Source organism: Lathamus discolor, chromosome 1 (genome assembly GCF_037157495.1).
Source record: "Lathamus discolor isolate bLatDis1 chromosome 1, bLatDis1.hap1, whole genome shotgun sequence".
NCBI classification, from domain to species: Eukaryota; Metazoa; Chordata; class Aves; order Psittaciformes; family Psittacidae; genus Lathamus; species Lathamus discolor.
In genome coordinates, this window is record NC_088884.1 from 69,690,247 (window position 1) to 69,704,118 (window position 13,872).

The 13,872-nt window shown below is 59.0% G+C and overlaps 2 protein-coding genes across 3 annotated transcripts; both read right to left on the reverse strand.

The window, feature by feature from the left end:
• Nucleotides 1–796: 796 nt before the first annotated feature.
• Nucleotides 797–3,195, reverse strand: PDXP (pyridoxal phosphatase). Its single transcript, XM_065678811.1, has 2 exons — nt 2,552–3,195; nt 797–2,327 (listed from the first exon to the last, which is right to left on the reverse strand). Exons 1-2 carry the CDS (start codon nt 3,132–3,134, stop codon nt 2,002–2,004), a joined length of 909 nt encoding a protein of 302 aa, XP_065534883.1. The 5' UTR covers nt 3,135–3,195; the 3' UTR covers nt 797–2,001.
• Nucleotides 3,196–3,693: 498 nt separating this feature from the next.
• Nucleotides 3,694–13,851, reverse strand: SH3BP1 (SH3 domain binding protein 1). 2 transcript variants are annotated; one of them, XM_065678798.1, is made up of 19 exons: nt 12,693–13,851; nt 10,940–10,982; nt 10,463–10,567; nt 9,913–9,989; nt 9,543–9,654; nt 9,369–9,445; nt 8,805–8,940; nt 8,088–8,156; nt 7,618–7,708; nt 7,213–7,355; nt 7,013–7,124; nt 6,838–6,919; nt 6,101–6,181; nt 5,886–6,002; nt 5,398–5,495; nt 5,089–5,218; nt 4,866–4,972; nt 4,099–4,434; nt 3,694–3,952 (listed from the first exon to the last, which is right to left on the reverse strand). In XM_065678798.1, the coding sequence occupies exons 1-18, from the start codon at nt 12,752–12,754 to the stop codon at nt 4,118–4,120; spliced, it is 1,959 nt and encodes a 652-aa protein (XP_065534870.1). In that variant the 5' UTR covers nt 12,755–13,851; the 3' UTR covers nt 3,694–3,952; nt 4,099–4,117. The 2 variants fall into 2 exon arrangements, with proteins under 2 accessions (XP_065534870.1, XP_065534862.1); XM_065678790.1 differs by having other exon boundaries at nt 3,694–4,434.
• Between the last annotated feature and the right edge of the window lie 21 nt (nt 13,852–13,872).

Consider the following 13,872-nt stretch of genomic DNA (forward strand, 5'->3'; position numbering starts at 1 on the left):
GCTGACACAGCACTGATGTACACCGAGATCGGTTCTTGAGCTGAAGAACTGATCTCTCAAGGAGATGTGATGCTTGGTCACCATCGACAGCTGTTAAAGGGGTCTGACAGGCAAAGGGGAGAATTTGGCTCCCGTATGAGAAAAGGGGGCAACATACATTCCCAGCTGTTTTCTCCTTCCTGCCTGGGGTCACAGCCAAACCCAGGGAGAGGACACAAAGGATGGCAAGCTACAGCCCAGTAAGGGTCACCTGCAGGGGTACAGCAACACTCACATCTCCTTCTCTCAAAGCTTAGTGTACTTGAGAAGGGCCACAGCAAAACCTGATTTGGACAGTTCTCAGCCCTCTGCAAGCTACATGACAGAGGTGGCACCTCACCCCTGCTCTAGCAGAGCTGGACACCACTGTGCAGGGCCACATGGGGTCCTCCTGACTAGCAGTGGGCAGACTTGACGCACAGCACAAGAACTCAGTATTCCCCAGCAAGCAATCACCCATGCTGTGAACTGGGTGGCACAGATAGCCTCACTCACTGCTCCAATGCACCTGACCAGACCCCATGCCCTACCCCATAGCCCCACCAGCCATGCCCACCCTCCACTCCAGTTCCAGACCCCAGTAAGAGACAGCGGCAAACAGCAGCTCGAAGATGCTGCCCACGAGACATGGTCCACCTCTCTCTTGCCTACTCAGCAGCACCCCCTTGAGTGAGTCTTGCCACATCCTCATTTTCGAGGGCTCAAAGATATCTACAGCTATTATCACCTTGATGACACCACAAGCGAATACAGGAGATTATTTCCAGCCCACGCTCACACTTTATTATATACAGAGACACGGTGAGTGTAAGAACATCAACATGGGACGTGGACAGTAAGGGAGGCCCAAAGGCACTGCCTCCTGTCTCCTTGGTGCAACCAGTCAGCATACTTTATACAAATAATACAATATTTGAACAATAAATAAGTTTAATAAATAAGATCAAGAAATAAATTAAAAAAAAAAAGGTAAAAAGACAAAGCAGCAAGGAATGGATTTGAGGGCTGTGACACATCCACAGCAGTGACAATACCACCACCATCTCACCTGCACACCAGCAGCTGCAGCACAGACCCCCAGCAGCCCTTTTCTCTCACTGTACTACAGCAAAACCCAACCGAGGGGAGAGAACTGGGGACAGTCCAATATTTCTGTGCTGTTGTGGTCTAGGAGCCCTCTCTCCTTCACAAGCCCCTTCAGTAAAGGTGCTTGAAAACAAGGTACAACCGCAGCCCCGCTGTGCGCAATCACAGCTTGTCAGTTTGGCACAAAAAACCCTCTCAACCAGTCTCTTCCCTTCTCATAGTCCCTCAGACAGACACTGGCACAGTTATTAACTGAGCTGGGGCACAGGGACAGCGAAGGAAACATCTCTAAGGAAAGGGGGAGAGAAGAGATGAGGCAATGCTCCCTTTCACTCATGGGAAGCACAGATGCTCTCATTCATTGCCCCAGCACACTCCTTCCACATGCCCTGGCACTGACAGAGACCTGGTGGGTGACATCCCTGGGGAGGAGGGACTTACTACAAGGACCTCAAGGATGCAGCTCTGAAGTTAAAGAGCTATGAGCAAAGGGACAGCAGTAAAAGGCCGCCACTGGTTACCTAAGAGAAAAACAGTAAGACCCCCAGTCCCTTACCCCTGCAGGGGGTGAGGCCACACATACACGCTGATGTGACCCCCATGTTGGAGCTCAGGGCCTCCAGCTCTATCCCAGAGAGACTGGCAGCTAGCATATAAGGGAGAGAAAGATTCTGTTCATCATGGATAGCTCTCAGCAGAAAGAAGACAACTTGAACCCTGGTCCCTCCTGCCAACCCCCCCATTTTGCCCCCAGAGAAGGGCACTGGAATGTGAAGAAACCAGGAATTGAGGAAATAGGGCAGTGAGAGAGATATGGGAACAGCTGGAGATCTGGGATGCGGAACCTGACCCCTCTGCCCCCACATATACAGACTGCTACTCATCCAGACCTGGTATCAAGTCTGCAATGCTGTCCACATAGTAATTGGGCACCATATCCTTGGCAGCGGCGCTGTCACTGGCCATGTAGGCGTGCGCCTCTTCCAGGCGGGAGACACCCGTCAGGGTGAGGATGGTGGAGAGCCCGCAGTTCTTGCCAAAGAGGATATCTGTCTCCAGACGGTCTCCCACCATGAGGGTGCGGGACGGGTCGACGCCGAAACGCTCCACGATGCAATCAAACATGTACGTGTTCGGTTTCCCCACCACTAGTGCCTTGCGGCCTGAGGCCGTTTCCACCGCGGCTGTGAGGCTGCCAGTCCCTGGAGAGAAGAGGGAGGAGAAAAAGACGTAGCCACGGGCTCACCGGCTGCGGGGAGCTCAGCACCCAGCGTCCCGCCAGGGGCAGGGATGCTGACAGGGACGGACGCGGGCACCCTGGTGCTCAGGGAACCTCCTCACCCGTGCCTGGGACGGGGAATCCCAACCCAGGCCAGCCCCGCACCCCCCGGCGCAGCAAGGGAGGGAGAGGGGCCCGCGGGCTCACCGGGGGTGCGCTGCCCGTCGCTGAGCGGGTGCCAGGGGTCGGGGTCGGTGGCCACCAGGAGGCACTGCGGGTCGCGCAGGTAGCCGCAGGCCTGCGCCAGCTTGGCGAAGGTGAACTGGTCGTCGTAGCCCACCAGCACGGCCCGCACCGGCTCGGCGGCCGCCGCCTCGCCCTCTCCCGCCAGGCGCAGGCCGGCGTCGCGCACCTCGCCGCGCAACCCTTCTCCGCCCAGCACGAAGACGCGGCCGCCCGAGTCCCCGCTCCCCACGCCGCCGCCGCCGAGGAGGCGCTGGCGGAGGAAGAGCGCGGAGCAGAGCGCGGAGCTGAAGACGTGCTCGGCGCGGACGCCGCGGAAGCCGAGGCGGCTGAAGCGCCGCTCCAGCTCGGCCACGGAGCGGCGGCTGTTGTTGCTGACGAAGAGGGCGGCCTTGCCGCTGCGCCGCAGCCGCTCGAGCAGCTCCGGGGCGCCGGGCACGGCGCGCTCGCCCGCCCACAGCACGCCGTCGCAGTCGAAGAGCAGCCCCTGCGCCGGGCCCAGCACCTCCCGCAACCCCGCGCCGCTCAGCCGCCGGCAGCTCGCCATGGCGCCGCACAGCCCACCGACCGACCGCCCGCCGGGCCGCCGGCCGGCCTCCGCGCCCCGCCCCGCCCCGCGGGCCCGCCAATGACGGCCCCCCGGCATCCGCCGCCACCAATGGGAGGCGGCGAGCGCGCTGAGCGGCAGCCGCGCTGCCCTGTCGCTCTCGAGGGGAAGGGGCGGGGCCGAAGTGACAGCGACGCAGCCCTATCAACTGCCGAGGGAAGCGGCGGGGAGGCGGGACAAAGCCTGAGCGCTCTTGCCGATTGGTTACAGTCACCTTCCTCAGCCACCTCCTCCCGGGGAGGCCTCGCCGCAGCAGCGCGCCCCCTGCTGCCCGGCGGTGCCTGAGGGACGCCATTACGGGCGGGACGTGCGTGTGCCCCTGTTGAGGGCTCCGGCCGCCATCCGCTGGGCACCGAGCCGCCCCTCTCCGCCTTGGCGTCCCTGCAGAGCTCCCTCCTCCCGTGTGCAGCTTGCGGGCGCACAGCCTCCAGCACCTCGCACTGCTGAGCCCTGCTCATACCTGCCTGTGGCTTGTGACACCACCTCCCTGAATAACCTCTTTGCAAAACATACATATGTATTTATATACATATATGTATGTGTGTGTTCTTGAGGCAACGCATTTCATGGCACAATGGGGCAGAAGGGCTGCGATGGGTGCTGTGTACCTGCAGAAGAACCTGCCCACGCGAGCCCCAGCACTGCCTCCCCGCCGTCCACCTCCTGCCCTCCCAGGCCCTCACGGAGACCTGAGCAGGCCCCTGGGTCCCTCAGCAATGGCTGGGCCCAGCAGGGACATGGTGGTGCAGGGAAGGAAGCTGTGGAGACGGGAGAGAAAGGTGAGGCAGGCGATAGGCAAATGGAGGAGCTGGAGAGGCGTGCCATCCCTCAGGCCACCCCCGTGTTCCCACAGTGCCTGCTGGGTCCCAGGGGGGCACTGCACCCCATCCCGCTCACTGCTCACTTCTGCATGGGCCATGTGGTCAGGGGCTCCCGGCCTCAGGCAGCGGCTGCCCCTCGTCCACGGTTCCGGGGGCACAGTCCGCGGTGATGGCTGCATCGGCCTCGCCGGCCGGAGGCCTGCAGGACGGCGATGGGGCATCGTGGCTGTGGCGGTGTGCGGGCTGTGGCGGGAGCGGCGGCGGCACGGAGGGGGCTCGGCTGGGCGCCCCGGCCATCCGTCGCGGCAGGGCTTTGGGGCTGGCTGCGTGCTTGGGGGCTGCCAGGGCCGGGGCTGTGCTGCGGGGCTGGGCCACAGGTGGGGGAGCCATCATGGGTCGGGCCGGAGCCGGGCGCTTGCCTGGAAAGAAAGCTGAGGTGGGATGGGGTCTTCTCTGCTGGGGTCTCTCCCCAGGGCAGAGGGGGCTGTGGTGTCAGATGTGGGTTACGGAGGGACAAACTGCCCCTTGCCCAGCTCCCATACTGGAGACCCAACAGCTTTTGAGGGCTTTTTCCATCCTCTTTTCTTCACAAGAGGCTACTTGCTTTGACCGCTCTTACACGGGACACTGGAGGACTTACCATACCCATCCCACAGTCCCACCTTGTCTGGGGCTGGAGCACACAAGGAAGGGCTGGATCCTGACCATGCTGCCCCAACCAGATGCCCTTACTCTCCTTTGGTGGCAGGGACATCCCCAGCACCCTCTCATGCAGGATGAAGGCAAAGCAGAGGAGGTAGCATTGCGGGGTGTCATTTCCCAAGCACTGTGCCATCAGGGGCACCCTAACCTTTGTGCGCAGTGTCGTCAGTCAACGTTGGAGCTGGAGGCCCTGCAGCTTCAGGAGATGGACTGGTTGCTGCTGGGGATGACCTGGGCTCAGGATCCTTCGAGGTGCTGCGCAGAGAATGGGGCAAGTCAGACTTTGGCTGCGCACGGTAGGCCTGGTATGGGGTGGGATGTGGGAGGACATGGGGAGAGCTGGGACAGCCCCCAGCTCCCACCAGACTTACACCTCTCCATCTGGGAGAGTGGGGGTGCTGGCTGGAGGGACATCAAGGGTCAGCTCTTCCAGTGGGGTGGCCTCGCTAAGTCTGCTGTTTGCAGGTGGCATGAACATGCCCGAGACGTTGAAATCTACCTCTGTGCAGAGAGAAAGGAGATGCCATGAGGAGAGGCTTGCTGCCCAGAGCTTCCCCCGATGATCCCATGGCAGTGGACTGGTGCAGCCCCCCTGCTTCCCTCCCCCTTGGGAAGGAGAGATGTCCCCTTCTCTTCCTCCTCCCTGGGCTGTCACTCCCCAGGGGAGGCCCTGGCCCTACCTCCAGGGAAGAGGGTTTCTGCGTTCTGGATGAGGGCTTCAACCACACTGACCACCTGGATGGAGGAGACGGAGGCCAAGTCCAGTTGCATTGGGTCTCTGAGAGATAGAGGTGGGGGGAGGCATCAGAAAAAGGATCTTGGGCTGTTAACCCTCCTGGTGTTCATTCCTGAGGGCGGTGGTAGGGCAGTAGGTGGGCCTTGTTCCCTGTCCTGGAATCCCTGGAATTGGGGTTGGAGGCCATTCATGTCATAGGTTCTCCAGGTCTCAGCCACTCCCTGTGCTGCTTTGCAGTGTGGCCAAGAGGACACATGCTTGGTGAAGGGACGTGCCAGTCATGGACCGTGGGGACAAGGGACAGTGCTTGAGGATGGAGGTGCTTTAGACCAGCCTGAAGGCTGCTGGATCAGCCTTTCCCATGGTGTTTGCTCTCAAGGCACCCCAGCAGGGGCCAGGGCACTGCCTCCCTCCCTCCAGGCAAGGTCTTACCCTGTGCTCTGCTGTGACCGTAGCAGGTTGGGGCCCAGCACAATGGCGATATTGCTGGGGGTCATTTTGTTCACCTCCTGGTGTTCAGCCAGCTTGGCTAAGAACTTGATCAGATACCTGTGGGTAAAAGGAGTTCAGGCAGGCCGTATGTATGGGTCTGGGGAAGGAAGAGCTGCCCCAGTGGTTGCTGAAGGAGCCCTGTCCTCGCAAAACACCTCAGGTTGTTGTAGCTCTCATGGGGCAGGCGACTGCAGGTGTCCCGCAGGCTCTGTATGCGGCTCTCATCGTCCTTTAAGCTGCAAGAGAGAAGGAGGAGTGGAGAGCTCAGCCTGCTCCCTATGGCAGAGGGGGACAGGGTGCAAGGGAAGATGGTCAGTGTCAGCCACCCTGTGCGAGCTGTGGCCCTGCCCTGTACTGGGCAGCTAAGCAGGCATCCAGAGAGGACAAAATCACACCCCAAAGGCTCAGAGGGTTTCATATGATACAAACACAGCTTCTGGGTGGGCCCAGGGGTGAGCACCCTCTTTCACCCTGACTATGGGGCTCACTGGCATGGAGCTGATCCCTTCAGAAAGATATTCTCCCCTTTTCCATGGCTTTTTGCTGTGTTTCCTTCACCACCCCTTCCATCCCAAAAGCAAGAGGCCAAACTGGGCCCTGGCCATGGGGTTCACACCATTGAGGTCAAGCGGGTCTTCACACAATATGCTGTTTCTACAGTATAAAAGGTTGCAGCCTTTCTCCTCCCACTGACTTGTTTTTTATTGCTGTTCCCCAAGATTTTGGGCTGTTTGGATTTCTGCTGAGCATGGGACAGACCAGGTGCTGTGTCTCTCCCCACACAGCAAATGAGGCCGAGCAGCCCTGCTCTGAGTGCTGGGAGGGATGGAGGGAGGTGAGTTGGGTTTATTTGAGCCCTGCCAGTCTTTTCTGCCCCAAAGCCTGCACCTACCTGGCCACTTGGAGCCACTCGTCATAGAGCTCGAAGGTCATCAAAGGCTGGGGCAGCTCCCGCAGGTAGGACTTCAGTGCACCTGAGAGAGGAGGGGGAGCAATGGGGGTGATGGCGCTGGGGGACAGCAGGGACTGCCCAGTCATGTCCCCCACGCTGCATCGCCGGCACCCACCGGCCACGGCGTGGGGGTCTGAGTAAAACTCTTCCAGCTCATTGGAGCCACTGGCCAGGCTGTTCTTCAGCTTCCTCAGCACTGAGGCACCAGCTGCCAGCCGGAAGAGTCCCTGGAGATGGGGTGAAGAGGGAAGGGATGTGGGGAGGCTGCATTCGGGGAGGGAGGGAGGGTGGTGGGAGGTCAGGAGTGCTGCCTACCTCCTCCCTCATGCCAGAGGCCAGCAGCATCATGACACAGGCTTCGATGGGCAACGCGATCTCCCGGCCCAAGCTTTTGAGGTGTGTCTCTAGGGGCACACCGTAGTACCCCACCACTGGGGTGTCTGCAGTGAAGGAGGGCTCTGGAAGAGGAAGGTGAATGTCAGAAGGGATGGTGGCCTCTGGGGCCATCTGGCATCCAGCCACAGTGACGTCTCCCTCTGACTGAGAGCAGAGGCAGAGGCAGCATCCCCATGGTGTGGTTCCCAACCCACCAACCCGATGTAGGAGGCAGCAGCGGGCACAGTGGGGGAAAACTTGCTTTTCCCAGCCTCACAAGCCACATTTGCATCCCCTGGGCTCAGCTGCAGTCCTCCCTGGGCTGCATGGAGAGCCAGTGGGTACCTGTCTGGCTGTGGCTTTCCTTCAGCTCTGCCAGAGCTGAGTCCAGAGATCCGAGGGACTGCCGGTGGTACTGAGCTTGGATTTCCAGCAGCTGCCGGACATGGGACAGGCAAACAGTGCTTTTTTTGGCATCAGCCCCTCTCAGAGAGAGCCCCCACCAGGAATTGTGCCCACATGCAGACCGGGCAAAGGGGGAGCTGCAAGGGGAACCCCCTTGTTGTCATTGGACCATGTCTGTAGTGGTGGGTAGAGGGCAAATTGGAGAGGGAAGGTCATCAGGACAAGTAGTTGGTGCTAGTGATGGCATTAACCTGCAGTGCATGGAGCAAGGATAGCTTTAGGCATTTGCTGGTGCCTGGGGCTGTCCCTTGCCCTAAGCAGAGGGCTTAGTGCGGATGGGGACAAGGCATGGCTCAGACATACTCCAAGAGACATTCAAATGCTGAGGAGGAGTGTGAGAGAGGACTTACTTTGATGAAGTAGCTGGCGTAGCTGTCCTCTTTGGTGGAGAAGTGGTACAGGTCAGCCATGTACTCATCCTGGGAAGGGAGACAGAGAGAAGAGCAATCTTCCACCCGCTCCCTGGCACCTGAGGAAGAGGGGACACCTTCACAAAACCCTCTCGTCCAGGCTGTGAGTTGTCCACACAGGGTTTCCGGGTGCAGTGGGGAGGCAGGCTGGGACCGTGGGGGCATTTCTCTTTGCCTTCATTGCTTGCATTTGGATAGTGGCAGTGACCTCTCCTGCAATGAGGGTACTCACACAAGTGTCTCAGGACAAGAGGTCCCTGCACCTCCAGCTCCAATGAGCCCATGGCTCTGCCAGACAAGGCACTGGACTTTTCAGAGAAACATGGAGAAAGCTGATGTGGAAGTCCCTGGCCACCCAGCACAGATCCTAGCTCAGCTGGTTCCTAGCCCAAGGGGACCCCATAAGCTCCCTGCTGTAGCCCCTGGAGCCTCCTCTCTGCAGAAGCTTGTGCTTTGAACCCTTAACTCCACTTCTTCCGTGGGCTTGGGGCATCCCCCTGTTTCTGCTCCTTGAGGGACTGGTTTGCTTGCAGAGGGCAGGACATACTGGCTGGCTGCATCCATCTCAGCATAGGGTCCCTTTGGATGGAATCAGAGACGGGAAACAAGTCTGCAGACCTGGCGGTGCCCCATGAGGGAGAGCAAGTGACATCTCACCTTGCACTGCTCCACCTTCCTCTTCACCTCTTCCTCCTCCTCCTTCAAGATCTCCAGTTTGTTGGCAGCGGAAGATGCTCCTGGGCCAGCACCAGTGCCAGCACTGTTACTGGAGCTCTTGGCAGCTTGGTTCAGCCTTTGGAGTGGGAGAGGAGAGTCACACCTACAGTCTCAGTTCCAGGGACATGGGGTGGGATGGGTGTGCAGAAGGGGTATAGGGATCATGAGGAGGACAGCGAGTCCAGGTACTGCCCTGCAGTGCTTTCCCTAGGCCAGTACCTCTCATTTCCCTCACCCAGAAGATGGTGCTGCACAAAAGGGTGCAACCTGGTTAGGTTGGGAGGCATTCAGCAATGCTGACTGAAACACCCAGGGCCTGCAGGACCCTTCCCAAGCCCCATTCCTGAGATGAGCCATCATGACTCATGATGTGGAAATGACCCATGGCTATGCTGCTCTTCCAGAGAAACCCAGCATGGCACTTGGAAATTTGCTTCCCAGAACATTGTCTCTCATCCTGGGTGCCTGGATGCCCTAGCCCCCTGACCACAGTGTGTCCCATACCGGCTCTTGATTGTGTTCCAGTCAGAAATCAGCTTCTGGAGGGTCTTCTTGCGCTTCAGGATGATGGGAAGCTCCTCCTGGGGAGAGAGGGCCCAGGGTGAGTGGGGAAGGCTTGGGGATGTGAGAAGGGGTGATGGGATGGGAGAATGGAGCCAGGAGGGCATCCAGGCCTACCTCACTGAGCTTGTTGAGTGGCTGCAGCACATCGCGCTCCAGCATGATCTCGAACTCGGCCAGGATTTTGGCCAGCGAGCTCTCTATGCAGCAGCCCATCTCTAGGGCTTTCCTGCATAGGAAAGACTGCGAGTTGAAACCATGCCACTCTCTGACCCGGCACCCCCCTCTATACCAGTACTCCTGTGTGACCCTGAGCCAGCCCCCGGCTGAAGGCGCTGTCTGTCCCCTGTCCCACTCCAGTGCCAGTATTTTCCCTGAGGACAGGGTTTGACAGCTCAGCTTGGCCATGGGAGCCCCTAAGTCAAAACAATGGCACTGACAGCATGTTTTGGGGTCGCCCCTGGCACTTTCTCCCATTGGCACTTACCCAAGGCTGGACTCAGTGTCCAGTTCCTTGAAGCTCTCAGCCATTGTCGTGGATAGAGCCATCAAGGGCAGCTTCTTCTGCACAGAGACAAGGTTTTGGGAAAGGGATGGTGAGCTGGCATGTGGCAGCTCCCTCCCCGTGAAGCATGCCACCATGGCATGACAGCAAGTGGCCAAACCCTTCACTGGGTCCCCACATCTTCCGCTGGCCCACCCATCCCCACTGGCCCTGGAGCCTGAGGAAGGGCCCTTTGGATGTTCCTTCATCCAAAGCCAGGATCCGGTTAGCTGAACAATGCACCAAAGCTCTATAGTTGGTTAGAAAACCTCCAGCCTTCTCTCAAATAGACCCATGTAGAAGACTATGACACTGATGGAGGCCCTCACCAAGCACAGCCCACTTTGCCATGGCTTCAAATGTACGAACCAGTTTAATCACCAAGAATAATTAAGCCAAGTTGGCGCTTGTCAGGGTTGCCAAGAAAAGTGGAGCTCTCAGAACCATGGAGGGGCTAAGGGAAGTGCGGGCTGACGTGGAAGATGCTACTCACCACTCGCTTGTCCATCTCGGAGCCGCACTGCCCCTGCAGGCAGGCTTGCAGCCTCTTGGACACGCTGTGAGCTGCTCGCTTGGCTGGCTCAATCCTCTGCTCGATCTGAGGGCAGAAAGGTGGGGCTGGGGAAGCCCTTTTGCCAGCCATGGGCTGGGCTTCCCAAGACCATCTCTTCCCCAACACCCAGCTCTGATGTGAGTGGCCCGCACAGCATCCTGCTGCAGCGCAGATCATCCCTGGTCCAGCAAAAAGGGAGTACAGCTCCTGGTCGAGATTCATCCCTCTGTGAGTGGCCGGAGAAGCCCTTTCCCATAGCAGGAGCCTGCTGTGGTCCTGGAGCTGCCCTGCGGCGCATGGGCAGATCCCAGCCCCACGACTTGGACATGCTGGCAGGACAAACCGCAGGCAGGAGCGGGGCAGGTCCCACACCCAGGCACAAGCAGGCACATGCCTGCCGGCCCTGCCGCACCTCACCTGCAGCAGATCTGCCGGCAGCAGCTCCGTCGCTTCTTGGGCTCTGCCGAGGAAGCAGAAAGAGCCATCAGCAGATGGGGTGGCCTTCACCCGCCACTCTCTGGGGGCGGGAGGCACTGGCTATGGCCTGGACCATCGTACACAGGGCTATGGGTGGAATGAACCCAGGGGCATGCAGCTGGAACAGGGCAAGGCGGCCAACCTTGCTGGCTGGTGGACACCCATCAGACACAGCTTCCAGGTCAGAGCACCATAGTCAAAATGTCCAGATGGAGACAGGGGTAGTGGGGCCATGGCGAGGGTGGGATGTTTGATAGTAAAGTCTCCTGACCACTCCCCTGAAGCCAAATCCAGGGCAGTGCTCTGAAGCCTGCACATGTATTTGCAGGCCATGGTAGCCACCGGCTGTGGGTTCACCAGTGCCAGAACAAGGATATCTTCATGACCAAGCTGTGGCCTGAGACCAACAGAAGCCCCTCCAGAAACACCTACATGAAACCAGCTTTCTGCTTGGTTTTGCAGCAGGTATCGGGGAGTGAAATTTCTGGTTTGCAGCAAATTCTGCTCAAAACCAGATTCAAATCCCACCAGCTGCCATCACCACCGAACCTCCTTGTAGAGGAAACCTCACTTCACGGCCTGCTGCCATTGCCGTGCCCCAGGAAGCCCATTTGCTTTCCCACTGCTGCTGCTTTTTCCCCAGTTCATGTTTCTCTTTACCACCCGATGGGGGACGAGGCTGTGGAGCTGCAGGAAACGGGGGTGGCTTGGTTAAAGGCAAGCAAAATCACGTGAGACCGCAGCCTGCAACGGAGAGGCTCTGCAGCGGGTGAAGAGCTTGCTTTAGGACAGGACAGGCTGCTTGAGACCTCCTGCCTGCTTGGCACTAGCAAAAAGGAGGTGCATCTAACATGGAGATGAGACATCTTGAGTGAGGAGGGATGGGAAAAGGGATCATGGTCCCCTATGGGAAATGCAAGAAGAGCAAGAGGCCACCAGGATGCAGAAGCTGCTTCCCTGTGGCTGGGCTGCTGGGCTGCCTGAAGGACCAGTGCAGCGGTGCGGGGGACATGGTTGGTCCCGCTCAGCCTCCCAGCGCTAGGGAACCTGTGGAGGTGGCTGTAGGAAAGGAGCAGTGAGGGGGCTGGGAAGGGAGGGCCCAGCCCTGTAATTTCAGTTCTGGGTTTTGCAAGGGGAGAGCTTTGGAAAGGCAAAGAGAAAAATAAGGAAGAAGCAGAGGTAGGATGGGGCCAGAGGGATTTGTGTGAAGTTGTAAGATCCCCGGCCCTCTCCTCAAAGGGCTTGCCAGGAAGCCCATGCTACTGGGCTTGCTAGAACTATGCAGAGCATCCAGTGCCTGTGGGGATTCAGCAGGGAAGGCAGGTCCCAGTTCCTAACACCCTCCTGGTCGCTACACAGCCAAGGGCATTTGGCTAGAAGGTCCTTCCCTGTTGCCCTCGCATCCTGAGGAAGCCAAGCTTGGGAAAGGCCTGTTTCCAGGTGGATGGATAGTAGCTGGTCTTGGGGATCGTATCAGTGTTGAGCAGTACCAGTGCAGCCTTCCCATTGCCCCACGGGCACCAGGAAGCCACAGCTCCTCAGGTTATGCTGAAGATGCTCTAAACTCAGGGTCATTCCCTCTTTTCCTCTTCCCTGGCCATGGAAGGTCAGCCCAGCCCCAGCGCAAGCCCCCCAGGACCCGCATCCCGCTCCCTCCCAGCCCCTCCAGTGCAGGTAGCGCAGAAGTCCTTACCGGCCGGTGATGTTGGGATGGGACAGCTGCTGCCGCATCCAATTGATCTGCTTTTTCATCATCTTGAGCGCTGGGAGGGGACCGCAAGAGCCGCTCCACTTGGCTGTACCCACTCAGCACCCTTCGGCAATGCTTGGCATCAGACGCTGGTGGCCCCTCAGCTCCCCAGAGCTGTTCTCCCCTTGCTTTTCCCTGAGGACCTCTCCTTCCCCTGTTCCCCCTGTTTCTGTTTGTCTGGCTGGCCCCTTCCCTCGTCCCTCCCAGGGGATGCCCTGCCTGCTTTCTCTTCCCCTCCACTGGGCTCCCTTCTCTGGCTCCCTCTCTTCTTCTGAGCTTCCTTCCTCTCTGTCTGCCCCTGCGCTGCAGAGCAGGTAAGAGCAGCTCAGGGCTCCTGCTCCACTCTGTGTTCCTGTCACCACCCTGCAAGTATAAATAACTTCAGCCCAGCCTTAAAGGGGAAATATTATTACAGCAAACACATAACAAGGCAGGACAAGCACATGCGCTGCCAAGCCCAAGCAAGGGCCCACGCTCTGTTTCTTGCGCTGTCTCAACTCGGCTGCTGTTTTTCCCCCTCTTGCCTTGCCCACCACTAACCCATGTCCGTGCCAGCTGTGCAGTGCACACAGAGTGTCTGATGTACATCCTGCCCTGCCTGGGCACCCAAACTCTGCTCCATGCTCATGGGTACAGCTCCGCTCTCTTCCCTCTGCCACATATCCCTCTTGTCGTGACAAATGCAGGACGTCTAGCAGCAAAGCCATCCCTGCAGCCCCTTCTGTGCCCCCCACCCCACTTCCCATCACCAACGCTCTCTAGAACAACCACAAAGCTGCTGCCCTGTGCCCTGGGGAGGCCCCTTCCTCCGTGTTGTCCCACTGCTGGCAGAGCTCCTCGGGGCTGAGCACAGCGCAGCAGCACCCGCACGCAGTCACACAGGAACCACAAACTCCCCGTTCCCAGGCTCGGGTGCTGCCCGCTCGCTGCAGAGCTGCTCCAGGGCTCAGCCGCTCTGTGTCTGTGTCGGAGCATCCCCTTCACACCAGCACCACCTCCTTTGCTCCCGGCGCTCAGAGATGTAAACCTTGCCTCGTTTCTGGCTACCTGCAGCTGGGACTTTCCTCCATCTGCAGTTTGCTCTCGGCTGGCTTAACGGTGGCAAAGGAACGAGCACGAGCGC

What these genes read in the sequence shown, in the direction of transcription:
- SH3BP1 (XM_065678798.1), bottom strand. Translation starts at nt 12,754, where the DNA reads ATGATGAAAAAGCAGATCAATTGGATGCGGCAGCAGCTGTCCCATCCC. An exon ending in GAGAGCTACAACAACCTGAG is followed by an intron (nt 6,003 to 6,100) that starts GTGTTTTGCGAG and finishes TTTTACCCACAG; the next exon opens with GTATCTGATCAAGTTCTTAG. An exon ending in AGAAACCCTCTTCCCTGGAG is followed by an intron (nt 5,219 to 5,397) that starts GTAGGGCCAGGG and finishes CTCTCTGCACAG; the next exon opens with AGGTAGATTTCAACGTCTCG.
- PDXP (XM_065678811.1), bottom strand. Translation starts at nt 3,134, where the DNA reads ATGGCGAGCTGCCGGCGGCTGAGCGGCGCGGGGTTGCGGGAGGTGCTG. An exon ending in CGACGGGCAGCGCACCCCCG is followed by an intron (nt 2,328 to 2,551) that starts GTGAGCCCGCGG and finishes TCTTCTCTCCAG; the next exon opens with GGACTGGCAGCCTCACAGCC.